Source organism: Misgurnus anguillicaudatus, chromosome 24 (genome assembly GCF_027580225.2).
Source record: "Misgurnus anguillicaudatus chromosome 24, ASM2758022v2, whole genome shotgun sequence".
In the NCBI taxonomy this organism is placed as follows: domain Eukaryota; kingdom Metazoa; phylum Chordata; class Actinopteri; order Cypriniformes; family Cobitidae; genus Misgurnus; species Misgurnus anguillicaudatus.
In genome coordinates, this window is record NC_073360.2 from 46550068 (window position 1) to 46563439 (window position 13372).

At 37.7% G+C, this 13372-nt stretch overlaps 2 protein-coding genes across 2 annotated transcripts in view; both read left to right on the forward strand.

Annotated features, from left to right (window-relative positions):
* Positions 1-13372, forward strand: part of LOC141361723 (protein NLRC3-like) — an 843841-nt gene that overhangs the window by 433748 nt on the left and 396721 nt on the right. The gene's annotated exons all lie outside the window — the stretch shown is intronic.
* Positions 7129-13372, forward strand: part of LOC141361548 (uncharacterized) — a 76920-nt gene continuing 70676 nt past the window's right edge. Inside the window, exon 1 of the mRNA XM_073863035.1 lies at positions 7129-7382. Coding sequence (XP_073719136.1) covers positions 7129-7382 — 254 coding nt within the window. The remainder of the gene's footprint in view (positions 7383-13372) is intronic.

Below are 13372 nucleotides of genomic sequence, written 5' to 3' on the forward strand. Positions count from 1 at the left end.
TCAAAGGACACCAGAAACAAAATTGTAGACCTGCACCAGGCTGGGAAGACTGAATCTGCAATAGGTAAGCAGCTTGGTGTGAAGAAATCAACTGTGAGAGCAATTATTAGAAAATGAAAGACATACAAGAACACTGATAATGTCCCTCGATCTGGGGCTCCACGCAAGATCTCATCCCGTAGGGTAAAAATTATCACCAGAATGGTGAGCAAAAATCCCAGAACCACATGGGGGAACCTAGTGAATGACCTGCAGAGAGCTGGGACCAAAGTAACAAAGGCTACCATCAGTAACACACTATGCAGCCAGGGACTCAATTCCTGCAGTGCCAGACGTGTGCCCCTGCTTAAGTCAGTACATGTCCGGACCCGTCTGACGTTTGCTAGAGAGCATTTGGATGATCCAGAAGAAGAGTGGGAGAATGTCATATGGTCAGATGAAACCAAAACATAACTTTTAGGTAGAAACTCAACTTCTTGTGTTTGGAGGAGAAAGATGCTGAGTTGCATCCAAAGAACACCATACCTACTGTGAAGCATGGGGGTGGAAACCTCATGCTTTGGGTGTGTTTTTCTGCAAAGGGACCAGGACAACTGATCCGAGTTAAGGAAAGAATGAATGGGGCCATGTATCGTGAGATTTTCACTCAAAACCTCCTTTCGTCAGCAAGGGCATTGAAGATGAAACGTGGCTGGATCTTTCAGTATGGCAGTGATCCCAAACATACCGCCCGGGCAAAGAAGGAGTGGTTTCGTAAGAATAAGTTCAAGGTCCTGGAGTGGCCTAGCCAGTCTCCAGATCTCAACCCCATAGAAAATCTTTGGAGGGAGTTGAAAATCTGAGTTGCCCAGTGACAGCCCTAAAACATCACTGCTCTAGAGGAGATCTGCATGGAGGAATGGGCCAAACTACCAGCAACAATATGTAAAAACCTTGTGGAGACTTACAGAAAACGTTTGATCTCTGTCATTGCCAACAAAGGGTATATAACAAAGTATTGACATAAACTTTTGTTATTGACCCAATACTTATTTTTCACCATAATTTACAAATAAATTCTTAAAAAATCAGACAGTGTGATTTTCTGGATTTTTTTTTTCTCATTTTGTCTCTCATAGTTGACGTGTGCCTTTGACGGGAATTGCAGGCCTCTCTCGTCTTTTTGGGTGTGAGAGCTTGAGCAATTGGTGGCTGACTGGATACTTTTTTGCCCCACTGTAACTGCTAGTTTGAAAGCTGTTGGAACGTATCCTAATTCTAGCGATGAGTTAAAGATATTTAGTACCGTGTCTGACACTACATGAAATACCTCTTTTAGTAATTTTGTCGGAACGGGGTCTAATATACAGGACGATGATTTAGATGACGTTACTAATTTAGAGAGCTCTTCTATTGTAGTAGGTTTAAATGACTCAAGATGTTTGTATGATAATCTAGTGGTAGATGTACTATTGGGTAGAGTGGTGGCTGCTTGCGTAGTTTCTATGTTTTCCCTAATAAACATAATTTTGTTAGTGAAAAAGTTCATGAAGTCGTTGCTATTGTGTTGGAGTTTACTATTGGTTTCTTGTTTGTTTCTAGTCAGTTTCGCAACTGTGCTAAAGAGGAAACGAGGGTTGTTATGATTTTCTTTAATAAGCGTACTGAGATGGGTAGATCTGGCGGTTTTAACTCTTTCCCCGCCATTGACAAGATATCTCGTCAATTAAGAGAAAACGCTTCCCCGCCAATGACGAGATTTTCCGTCTTTCCGCAATACCGCTATTATCCACTAGGTGGCGCCCTTCCGCAACTTTTAAACCCGGAAGTATTGCCCTATGGCATGCTGCTGCATGTCCATGTCTGTTTTAAAGATCGCTCTGAATGGGATCTCTATGAAAAATCCGTCACAAAAATGGAATTATCTCTGCTTTTTGCTCTAAATGTGGTGTTTTTGCAGAAACCTACCCATATTCAAAAGCTGATTACAAAAGAACTACTCAAGGTAGGATGAAACGTTTTTTTTTATTTGAAAGCAGAGGGTCTGTTCTTTCATTTGATATATTGTATGTTTATATATTTGAAGAAGAACATTTTCTGGAAGGCATTACACTTTTGTGAAAATCATGAAAAATGCTGGCGCTGGCTGGCAACTTTTTTTAAAAACGCTGGCGGTGAAAGAGTTAATAGCCTGTCTATAGTGTTGAACACTCTCTTTCCATGCTGAACGCCATACCTCTCACTTTGTGTTTCGGTAGTTTCTTTCCATTTTTCTAGCTACTTTTTTAAGGGCTGCAGTGTGATGGTCATACCATGGGGCTGGCGTTTTTTCTTTGATTCTCTTTTTTCGAATGGGAGCAACGGCATCTAACGTGCTAGTGCAAACGTTGTTCAGGTTTTCTATTATAATATCCAGATCTTCACGGTTATCTGCTACATGTTTCATTTGAGACATGTCTGGAAGAGTGCTAATAAAGCTATCTTTAGTGGTGGAAATTATTGTTCTGGCTAATCTGTAGCATTTTGTAGACTGAGCGGTCCTATCTAGAAGTATTGTGTATGACACAAGGCAATGGTCTGAAACGGCATCGCTCTGGGGTGATATTTCGATGTCATTAATATTGAGTCCGAGTGACAGAATTAAGTCTAATGTGTGCTTACGAGTATGCGTGGGCCCTGACACGTTTTGTTTAATACCGAGAGAATTTAGAACATCCATAAACGCACGTCCTAGTGCATCTTTTGAGTCATCCACATGGATATTAAAATCCCCAACGATAAGAGCTTTATCTACTGTGACTGTAAGCTCAGATAGGAAGTCTGCTATTTCTTTAAGAAAATCTGTGTGGTGGCCCGGAGGCCTATATATGGTAGCTAAAATGAACGAAAGCTGTTTGTTGTTACGATCAGTTATTTCCATATTTAACAGTATTATTTCAAACGAATTAAATTTTAGTTCGGATTTATGGTTTACTTTGAACATTTTGTTGTATATTGTAGCTACACCACCCTCTCTCCCTTTTAGATGAGGAACGTGTTTATAGTAATAGTCTTGTGGGGTGGATTCGTTTAAACTGATGTAATCGTCTGCTTTAAGCCAGGTTTCTGCTAAACAGAGTGCATCTAAGTTTTGGTCAGTAATTATTTCATTGATAATAGGTTCTTTATTGGTAAGCGATCTAATGTTAAGAAGGCCGAATTTTAACATTTGAGTTTCATCTGTTAATGTATTGTGTTCTAATTTTATGTTAATAAGATTTGTACGAGACGAGGTAAACGGTGCTCTGTATTCATATGTTCGAGGAACAGACACAGTCGAGATGTGTTGGTACTCTGGTAAAAAAGGCTCTATGTGCTGGGATATATGTGATCTTGACATGTCAAGGCAGCTAACAGACTGATGGGTAAGCCGATTTACAGATATGCAACTCTCTGTTCTCCTAATCTCTTCATCACAAAGGCTTTGGCACTGTTAGCCTTTAGGCTCATATCACTGAGTTTCTGCTGAAATATATGATGTAATGTATATATATTATGTGGTTCTTAGATTGTAATTTTATATTAATGTTTAGTATTATTTCAAAGGTCATGGTGCGATGAGTAAAAAGGTCTCATTTCTATAAGTCTTAGATCAGATGGATTAAGGTTTTAGAACTTTGGATAGAAGATGCATTTCTTGTAGAGGTGGGGTTTTGCCTTGATATTTCTGGCTAGTTTGACCAGTTGACAAGAGTCTCCTGGCTAGTTTGACCAGGTGCTCTTTAGTATCACTTGGCACAGGTCAAACTGGATTTTGACCAGGTGTTCTTTAGTATCACTTGGTACAGGTCAAACTAGATTTTGGTAGATTTTGTGTATAAAAGGTGGCCTGGCAGAATGTTCTAGGAGCCATTCTGTACCCAGAAGCTCCCACACTCTGTGTGTATTCAAACCTTATGGAGGCATCCTGTAACCAGGAGCTCCCACACTTTGTGTGTGTATTAAAACATCATGGAAGAAATCTTTAACAAGAATCTTCCTAGACCACTTTGTCTGTCTTTAATTGCCAGGTATGCTTTGTATTTTGTGAAATGTTCATTTTTCTATGCTGATCTTTTATTGAATGTTTTGATATATTTTTGATGGATTTGAATAACCAAATTATTGATTTAAGTGTAACCTGCCTGGCAAAATAAATTGTTAATCTTTATTCATTTCAAAACTTGTCAAATCTTTATTATATTTTCAGAGTTTAAGATACATATATTGAAGGGGACATAGATTAGGAGAATTGCCTCTATTGAAAATATTACTGGAGTAATTGCCTCCCCGTTTTAAGGTTAGATGGAGTAACCTCAACCTAAAGCATAGATGGATCCTCTTATTTTCAATGTGTTTTGGAGAAACCTCTAACTTTAACTTAAGTTAGAAGGAGAATGCCTCTATGCCCAGCTGTATGGAACTGCCTTAGCACCTTCAGAATTACACCTTATTCTCTATGTGAATATAATTCATTCTGAATAATTAAGATAATTAAAATATAATAATTTTATAAATTATGATCAGCATCAGAATAGTATTGGTAACTTATAAATTGGAGTCAGATTATAATTTAACCACAGAGGTCAACAGAACAAATTAAATAAATGGAATTATTCTTCTAAAAGCGCTACGGAAGGAAAGAACACGTGTTCCCTTCACCACGCCATTGGATATGACTAAAAAATGATGTGACCTCATCACAGCAATCATTTATGCTGTTCACACGAACGAGATTCAAAGAATGAGCGGCACAGGGTGTGTAATGAATTAAAGGGTTTTGCATTTTCTGTTGTGCTTGAAGTTTGTTATATTTACCAGACATATTACTCGCATTATCAGAGCTTTGTCCACCACAATTTGACAAGTCCAACCCCAAGTCTCGCACCATTTTTAGTAAACACTCGACAAGGCTTGCACCTGTGTGACTATGGATGGGCTCAAATCCAAGGAATCTTTTTAACTACTCTTCCCTCAGCATTAACAAATCTAAAAATAAATGTCAACTGATCAACATGGGAGAGGTCTGGTGTTAAATTTACAATTATGGAAAAATATTTGGCCTGTTGGATTTCAGCTGCTATTATATTTTTAGTTTTTTTTGTCCATTAACGATATAAACTCTTCACAGATTCAAGACAACAAATAGGAGGGTTTACCTTAACCCTTCTGTCCATGCTTCTTTAAATGTTCTTGTATAAAGGGGTCAAACTCTGCAATCAATTCAAGCAAACCAAGATCATTTCTGTTGTGTGGTGATCCTAGTTTTTCCTCATGCCCTCAAAACGGAAGCCCCCTTTCTCCCAAAAACTTGACAACGGCTACTACACGCCTCAATACCTCCTTCCAGTAGTTTTGTTCGGTCTTCATCTGCCAGCAAATCAAAGCATCGACTACAGATATTTGTTTTGCTCTGTTTATTAAAGCAAGCATGTTACGTCGGTGATCCGCACTCTTTTCGTGGTCGGATATCCTCTCAGGATGTTTCCAGTCACAGAAGCCTGTAATAAATGTATGATTTTGTGAGGAGAAAAGCATGAATAGAAATAAACCAATCCAGTTGACAGGGAGTACAGTAGCCATTCCTTATGAATAATTTAGTTGTTTTGTGGACGAGACTGTAATAATTCATTTATAAGAGAACGTGTTCTTCCCCCATTCCACAATCTCGTACAGATGTTGGATATTTGTCAGCCTGATTCTGATAGACTGCAGCTCTACGTTGTTTACTCTTCCCTCACTTTTTCTGTGATGAACCTCCACAAGGCCAGATCACCAGGAACAGCAAACCGTCGATTGTCTGTTTCATCATTTACCTCAGTCTGGGTGTAGGAGCTTAAGTCTAGCTGTTGGTCGATTGTTTCTGGATGCTTCGGCTCATCAGACGCACTCCTGTTTATTTGATCGGTGGTGTCTCCGTCGCTATTTGATTGCTCAACAGATCATTAATTTACATCATCATTAGTGCTCCTAACAGACTGCTCGGCATCAGCGCGAAAAAAACTGCATATTTGTGGGATTTTTTCTAAAGTGGCTTAATGTACTTTTTTTTTTTTTTCGTTTTTGTTTGGCACTGCCACTTAGCTGCTGACGCTTCTCCGATATCTTCTCGTTGTTTTTGTCACTTTCGGCTGTCTGCCAATCATTTTCCAGATAGCTGTTGTGCGTGTCATGTTTACTTAGTAAATGAGCAACTTACATCTTAAGTACTTTTGTAATTTTATAAAATATATCTGCTACTTTATGTTATATTTATTTGTCTGTTTTTTCATTTGTTTCTCTGTTCTTATTTTATCATTTACTGTTTACTTGATTATTGAATTACTTGAGAACTTTTTACTATTTATTAATATTAGGCAAGCATTTATGTTATCTTAGTGGTCACTTCTGAATGAAGCCAATCCTTTATTTTTTGCTGATCGAATAGAATCTTGAATTCTTGAATAGAATAAAATTGTAGTTCAGGGTTCCTCTAATGACTTTTGTTACTGCCAACAGCACAACATATCCCGGGAATATTGTAATCTTGTTGTGAACCTCCTGGGAGTGTTTAATTGATCTTCATCTAGTAGTTGTGGCTGCTGTGACCATAGACTAAAGCAGTCCGGCCCTGCCGTGTTCACATATGACTAAAAAAACTGAACCAAGGAGAAAAAGCACCAGGTTCTGAAACATAGACTCAGGTCGGAAAACACCCTAAGATGTCCTCAAACAAGTATTGTTCAAAATTCAAAGACAACATTTATAAAAAGTTTTGGTCCACTTTAAATGTTGAATGGTGAATTTTAATTTAATCTCAGTAATGTATTTGATAACTGAAGCTGATTTTATTCAACATTCATCACAACACTTTAACTCTTACTTAAAGTCACAAACATAAAACATTTAAATTGAATTATGATGAGGAAAAAAAAGTAAAAAACAAAATCATTCAGAAATAAAAACATAAGTGAAAATTTAGTGATGTCTGATGAGAGAAATCTGATTTCATTACTGTATAAAAAAATCACACAGTTAATAAAAACATAAACTGATGAACTTCATTTCCTTGTAAATCTCACTGATGTGTTTCAATAAAACACAAACACACATAAATGAAACTAAAATGAAAATATCCATAAACACTAAATGATGACAAGAAGAGAAACAAATTCAACTCAGTGTAGATTTGATCAGTGTGTGAACAAACTGTGTGTCTCTGTTCTCTACAGGTTGTGTGATTGTGATATCACAGATGAAGGTTGTGTTGCTCTGACTTCAGCTCTAAGATCAAACCCATCACACCTGAGAGAACTGAATCTGTCTCATAATAAACTCACAGATTCAGGAGTGAAGCTGATCTCTGATGTACTGAAGAATCCTGACTGTAAACTGAAGATACTGAAGTAAGATCATCTCTCTGATAGTCACACATGTACTGAGGTTTAGTTAAACATAAACTGTGTGAAAAAGAAACACACACTAAACTTTAAAGGATATATAAAGTCAATGAGAGATCTGATCAGTAAGCAGATACGGACTACCGGCACATCCGGGAACTTGACTGTAAATTTCGTCACCGCCCCTTTTCGGGGGTTAAAAAAGCAGCGCCTCCATTGGCTTCCATTCAAAATGGCGGAACAAAGCAACGGTTTAACACAGCCGGCAGGCGTAAATAACTTATGAAATCACTCAGATTAAACATGTCGAGTATTTATCTGTCCATCCTGCCTGCCATAGAGCGCGAAAGATACATTAACACATTTAATTTGGTCAATATAAAAACATGTCCCTTTCATTCTCACAGCGTCAAATTTGTGTAACAACGCCATCCAGTGATTGCTGGAAATATCGCTAAGCCAGTTAGTTGTATGGCTGGACGGAAAAGTGTACTCATTACTCTAAATATAAAGACATAATAAATAAATACGAAGTAACTTTCAAATACGAAGTAAAATCATTCACTTGCTTCCCTGTTGACTTGATGAGGTACGTGTTTAATGTCCGGGTAAGACACCTCTGGCCAATAGGGAGCGTTGTTACACAGATTTGATGCTGGGAGAATGAAGGAGACATGTTTTTGTATTGACCGGGTTAAGTGTGTTGGTGTATCTTTCGCGCTCTGTGGCCGGCAGGGTGGACAGATGGTTACTCGGCGTGTTTGATCTGGGTGATTTCATGGGTTGTTTACGCCTGCCGGCTGTGTGCGAAGGTTGCTTTGTTCCGCTGTTTTGAATGGAAGCCAATGGAACGTCTAGTGCGATTTCCCCCAAAAGTGGGCGTGAACCTGTTCAGAGACATTCTATGACGTTGCGCCGGTTGTGCGTATACATCAGCAGTCTCATGAATAATTATGAGACATCGATACATCATCAAAGTACTGTAGTGTTTCATCACAACACAACCTGTGAAGATAAAAACAGTGCTAAAGCTTAAAATTAAAATTGTATTATACTACAATAAAAATGAATGATGTTGTGTTGTTAAATTTCCCCTACACACCTGACTGACTTAAGTTACATAACCGGTGCGTCTATAGACAACACACACAAGACATTTATCCTCACCGGGTGTCCACACAAGACAAACACTCAAGAGTCACACAACATCTTGTCCATTATGAAAAAATTGATTCTTTGATGCATCGTTATGTTGACGTGGACGATTCTGAATCAATTCACAAATGTCAAGAATAGATTTTTAAGTGTTATTTTACAAAATAATATTGTGACGTTATCAGAACCAAACTCAACTGCAGGAGGGGTGCTGCACACGGACAGCTTGAGAGCGCGCACCACACGAGCACCCACAGCGGAGCTTACACAAGAAGTAGAGAAAGAAAAAACAAATACATCTAGCCCTATTTGACTGCAAGAAAACAAAATACATGTTGGGATGATCTTCCTCTGCTTTTTCTCTGTTCAGTGAGCGGCAGGAAGAAACAGCGCCTTTCATTTACACACTCATCTAATGTGCTAACAGCGTTTCCAAAAACCTGCCACTAAATGTTTAGATATAGATAAGAACATGAATATACTTCTGTAAAAATATGCACATCATTTGTTATTCAGACGGAGGCGCTGGGTGCGCTGCATTAGATAAATACAGTAATACTGCCAAAATCACTGTGTGTAATGATGATGATTAGACAATATGTCAGTTACAGTTACATATCGATATGGCGGTTAATATATTAATTATATATGTAGATTCTGAATCGATTCATGAGGGTCCAATAGATTCCCACCCCTAATGAACACAAACACTTGAGGAAATAAGATCATGTGTTCAACCTGACAGACTCCAGTCAGTGTCTTTGAATATGATTTAATCACGACTGAATCCTCTTCGTCAGAAAGAATATAAGAGTTTATATCGGATAGATACAGAACAAAGTCACATCATTTATCTCTAATATGATTTATTCTTCATATCTGCAATTCAGAAACTCTCCTCAACGTGCAACAAAACTCCTCTGTTAAAATGTCAGAAAATGTAGTTTGGTGTTTCTTTGATGAAATCTTTGCTGATATTATTTAGGGATGCACCGATACCACTTTTTCCATCTCCGATCCGATTCCGATACCCGAATTCTGAGTATCGGCCGATTCCGATACCTGCCGATCCGATATTACTGTATTTTTCTTGAACAATTTAAATTACACACAGACACACACACACACACACACACACACACACTATATAAATGTGTATATTGCTTTCTGCTAAATCTAGCATATATTATATATAATTATAATTTTAAATGTAAAAACCAATCATTTAAGTAAGCAATAAGGTGCGAGAGGCTGTGCTGTGTCGTGAATAAGTAGCGGCTGAGGGGCGTTGTTAGGCACGACGCGAAGCGGAGTGCCTGCAACCCCTTCAGCCGTTGCTTATTCACGATGCAGCACTTGCCTCGAGTACCTTATTGCTTTTATAAAACGGTTACCACACAATATTAAAGTAAAAAAAATATTAGTGCAACTTTCATGAAGTTAAATCAATAAAAGCATTCCTTCCGCTAGAAAAAATAGTCCCTGACTGCAAACAACAACATGAAAGTTCAAATAAAAACAACAAACTGTTCTCAGACTTTGTCTCATTATATGTTTATGTGTTGCTAAGGGTATTGCTAAGGGTGCAGTGATATTAAATAGAACCGTTGGGTGAAGCGGTCATAGCAGTGTTTTATCGTGAATAAAGCACACCTATTGACCAATCAGAATCAAGGATTGGAACTAACCGTTTTATAAAATGATTTACAAGTTACAAGAACATTAGTAATTATTAACCATGGCAGTGTTTAGGAGAAAATAAAATAGGCACGTTTGATCAAATAAGTATTCTAAATATATTTTCTTAATTGCGCAAAAAGTCACAGTAAAAAAGCTTTAGTGTGCAGATGATTATTTTGGGAATTATGCACTTAACCGGACCTTTTATGCACATTTCGGGTGTAGAATTGATGCGCCTAAATCATATTGAGTGCGCAATACTGCGCTTCCTGGGTGCAGCATTGATGTTCTAGAAGCATCCTCACATGGGAATCCTCGCTTCGCAATGGAAAGTTACGTTCATAACTATTAAAACACAAAGAGATTAGATGCATCGTGTGCTCAGCACATACTGAATTGCATCCATCCAACAGCTTACTGAGACTTTATAAAATCAGATCTTTAATAAAGCCTAACGTTACAGTTATCTTTTGTGTGCGTGTCGTGTGTTGAATGACGCGTTTTTATCCGTCCGCTTATCACCAGTGGATTAACTCAGTTTGCAAGTAAGTTACAGTGTTTCTGTGAACATTAATATCTTTAAATGTGCATTTGTTCCTTCACATGAAGCTATTGAGTGTAAGATGACTTTGATTATAGTGCATAAAAACATTTATAATACTTTGTCGTTTTAATCGCTTGTCAGTGACAACCATGGGTAACGTGCAGTATTGGAATTGGATCGGTCCTGTTAGTCCGATATCCGATCCAGCAAAAAAGGCCGGATCGGCCCCGATACCGATCCAAAATATCGGATCGGTGCATCCCTAATATTATTGTGTATGAAGAGTTTTTCTCCTCGTCGTGTTGTTTTTATAAAGATGATTAAAAACATTGATCCATCATTGACACTGACACACACATTAATAATGTTTTTATAGATTGAGTGAAATTGATCTTTAAACACTATAACATCTTTAAATGTAAGATCAGAGTTATGTTATCTCCAGCTGATATTCCTCCTGTAATAGAGGAAGATTTTTACATCAAATATCTGATGAGAATTACAAGTGTGAGTCATGAACTCAATACAGATTTATGAAGAAATGTTCATGTGGTTTAGGACATCTAACACTAATAGTCAGCTGTGTGATGGATTTATTTGACATTTAAACACACAGTGTCTCAGTTACTGAGGGATTGAAAGAGGAACATTACATGAAGAGATGGAGGTTAGAGATTTGTGGACAAACTTTGTAGTTTTGTATAATTTACATAAAGTCTCTGTTCTCTACAGGTTGATGAGGTGTAATATCACAAATGAAGGTTGTGTTGCTCTGACTTCAGCTCTGAGATCAAACCCATCACACCTGAGAGATCTGGATCTGTCTCATAATAATAATCTAAGAGATTCAGGAGTGAAGCTGATCTCTGATGGACTGAAGAATCCTGACTGTAAACTGGAGAAACTGAAGTAAGATCATCTCTCTGATAGTCACACATGTACTGAGGTTTAGTTACACATAAACTGTGTGAGAAAACTGAGCTAATATCTTAAAATTAAAATGATATTATCTTCCGATTAAAATAAATGATGTTGTGTTGTTAGATTTCCACTACACACCTGACTGACTTAAGTTACATAACTGATGCGTCTATATAAATATCAGTCATGTGACCTTTTACATAATTCCAGTTGCCTGCCGCCATCTTGAGTACCTACCAAGTACCAGTAGGCTACTGACAAGCATTGGCTAGCTTGCTATGATTTACAGATTTCTTATATTTTACTGACAACATTTCGCACCTTGACTGTCATGAAAAGAAACGCTACTTTAAAAACAATATCTTGGTTAGTGTGTGATGCCTACTCGATCCCTGATGCGTTCTTCCACTGTCTGCTGCTACTGAACTACCAATATTTTTACAACACTAAGAAGGCGCGACACAACATGAAACTTTGCTCGAAGTAACACCTGTATCTCTACACATGAAAGCGAACATTGAGAACATTGTTTGTGTACACAGAGTCTACCAAAAAGAAAGGTTTCGAACAACTGACCCTGGCTGTCATGATGTCCGCTCGTCATCTTTGCCAGACGTAAAGAATCAATTTCATTGAATGAATCTCATATGAGGCTCGTTTTTTAACTAGAAGGTCAATATTGTTTTTCACTTGCGACAAAACAACGATTTATCCGTGCATTTATATGGAACTATGCATTAGGAGCTATCCATCTTTACTCTCCTCCATCCTTAAGCGCATTCGGAGATCGATACATCTTGACTTGGAAGATGGCAGCAGGCGGACACCAAAACAATCAAAGTCAGTTGTTTAAAAGCTTTATTTTTAGTAAACTCTGTGTACACAAACAATGCTCGAAGTATCACCTGTGTCTCTACACATGAACTCCAGCATTGAGAACAAAGTATCATGTTGTGTCGAGCCTTCTTAGTGCTGTAAAATAGCGATTTTGATGCTCACAACATATTGAAGGCATAGCTTTTAGTTCTTTTGCGACCACTTCAGGTACTCAAAATGGCGGAAGACAAGTTTAAGATGTGAGTGACATCAGCTGATATTCATGAATAGACAACACACACAAGACATTTATCCTCACCGGGTGTCCACAGAAGACAAACACTCAAGAGTCACACAACATCTTGTCCATTATGAACACAAACACTTGAGGAAATAAGATCATGTGTTCAACCTGACAGACTTCAATCAATGGCTCTCATTCACTAAGCATGAAATGTTTGTACAGTAGGGCTGCACGATTCATGCTAAAATGTGAATCACGATTTTTCTCCATGAGAATTGAGATCCCGATTCTTTCATCGATTCTCATATTTTCAACAAAAAAAAAACATTTATTGCTCAAGTAACAAAAATGTGCTACATCACACTTTGAGTTATAATAAAGTGTCTTCAAAGTCTCTTTTCCTTATTTTAGAAGATGAGTAACTTAAAATGTGTTAGCTGTTAAACATAAACAATAGAATGTTAACACTAATAAATAAAAGTAATTGTACAAAAAAGCACAGGTGCTATTTATTTTCATCAAACTGGTCAACCTTAAAACTTTAAAAACACAAAACCTTTAAAGAACTAAATGATGATACAGAGGCCGTTTCTCAATCTGAAGGCTGCAGCCTTCCGGAGGTCACATTTCTAAGCT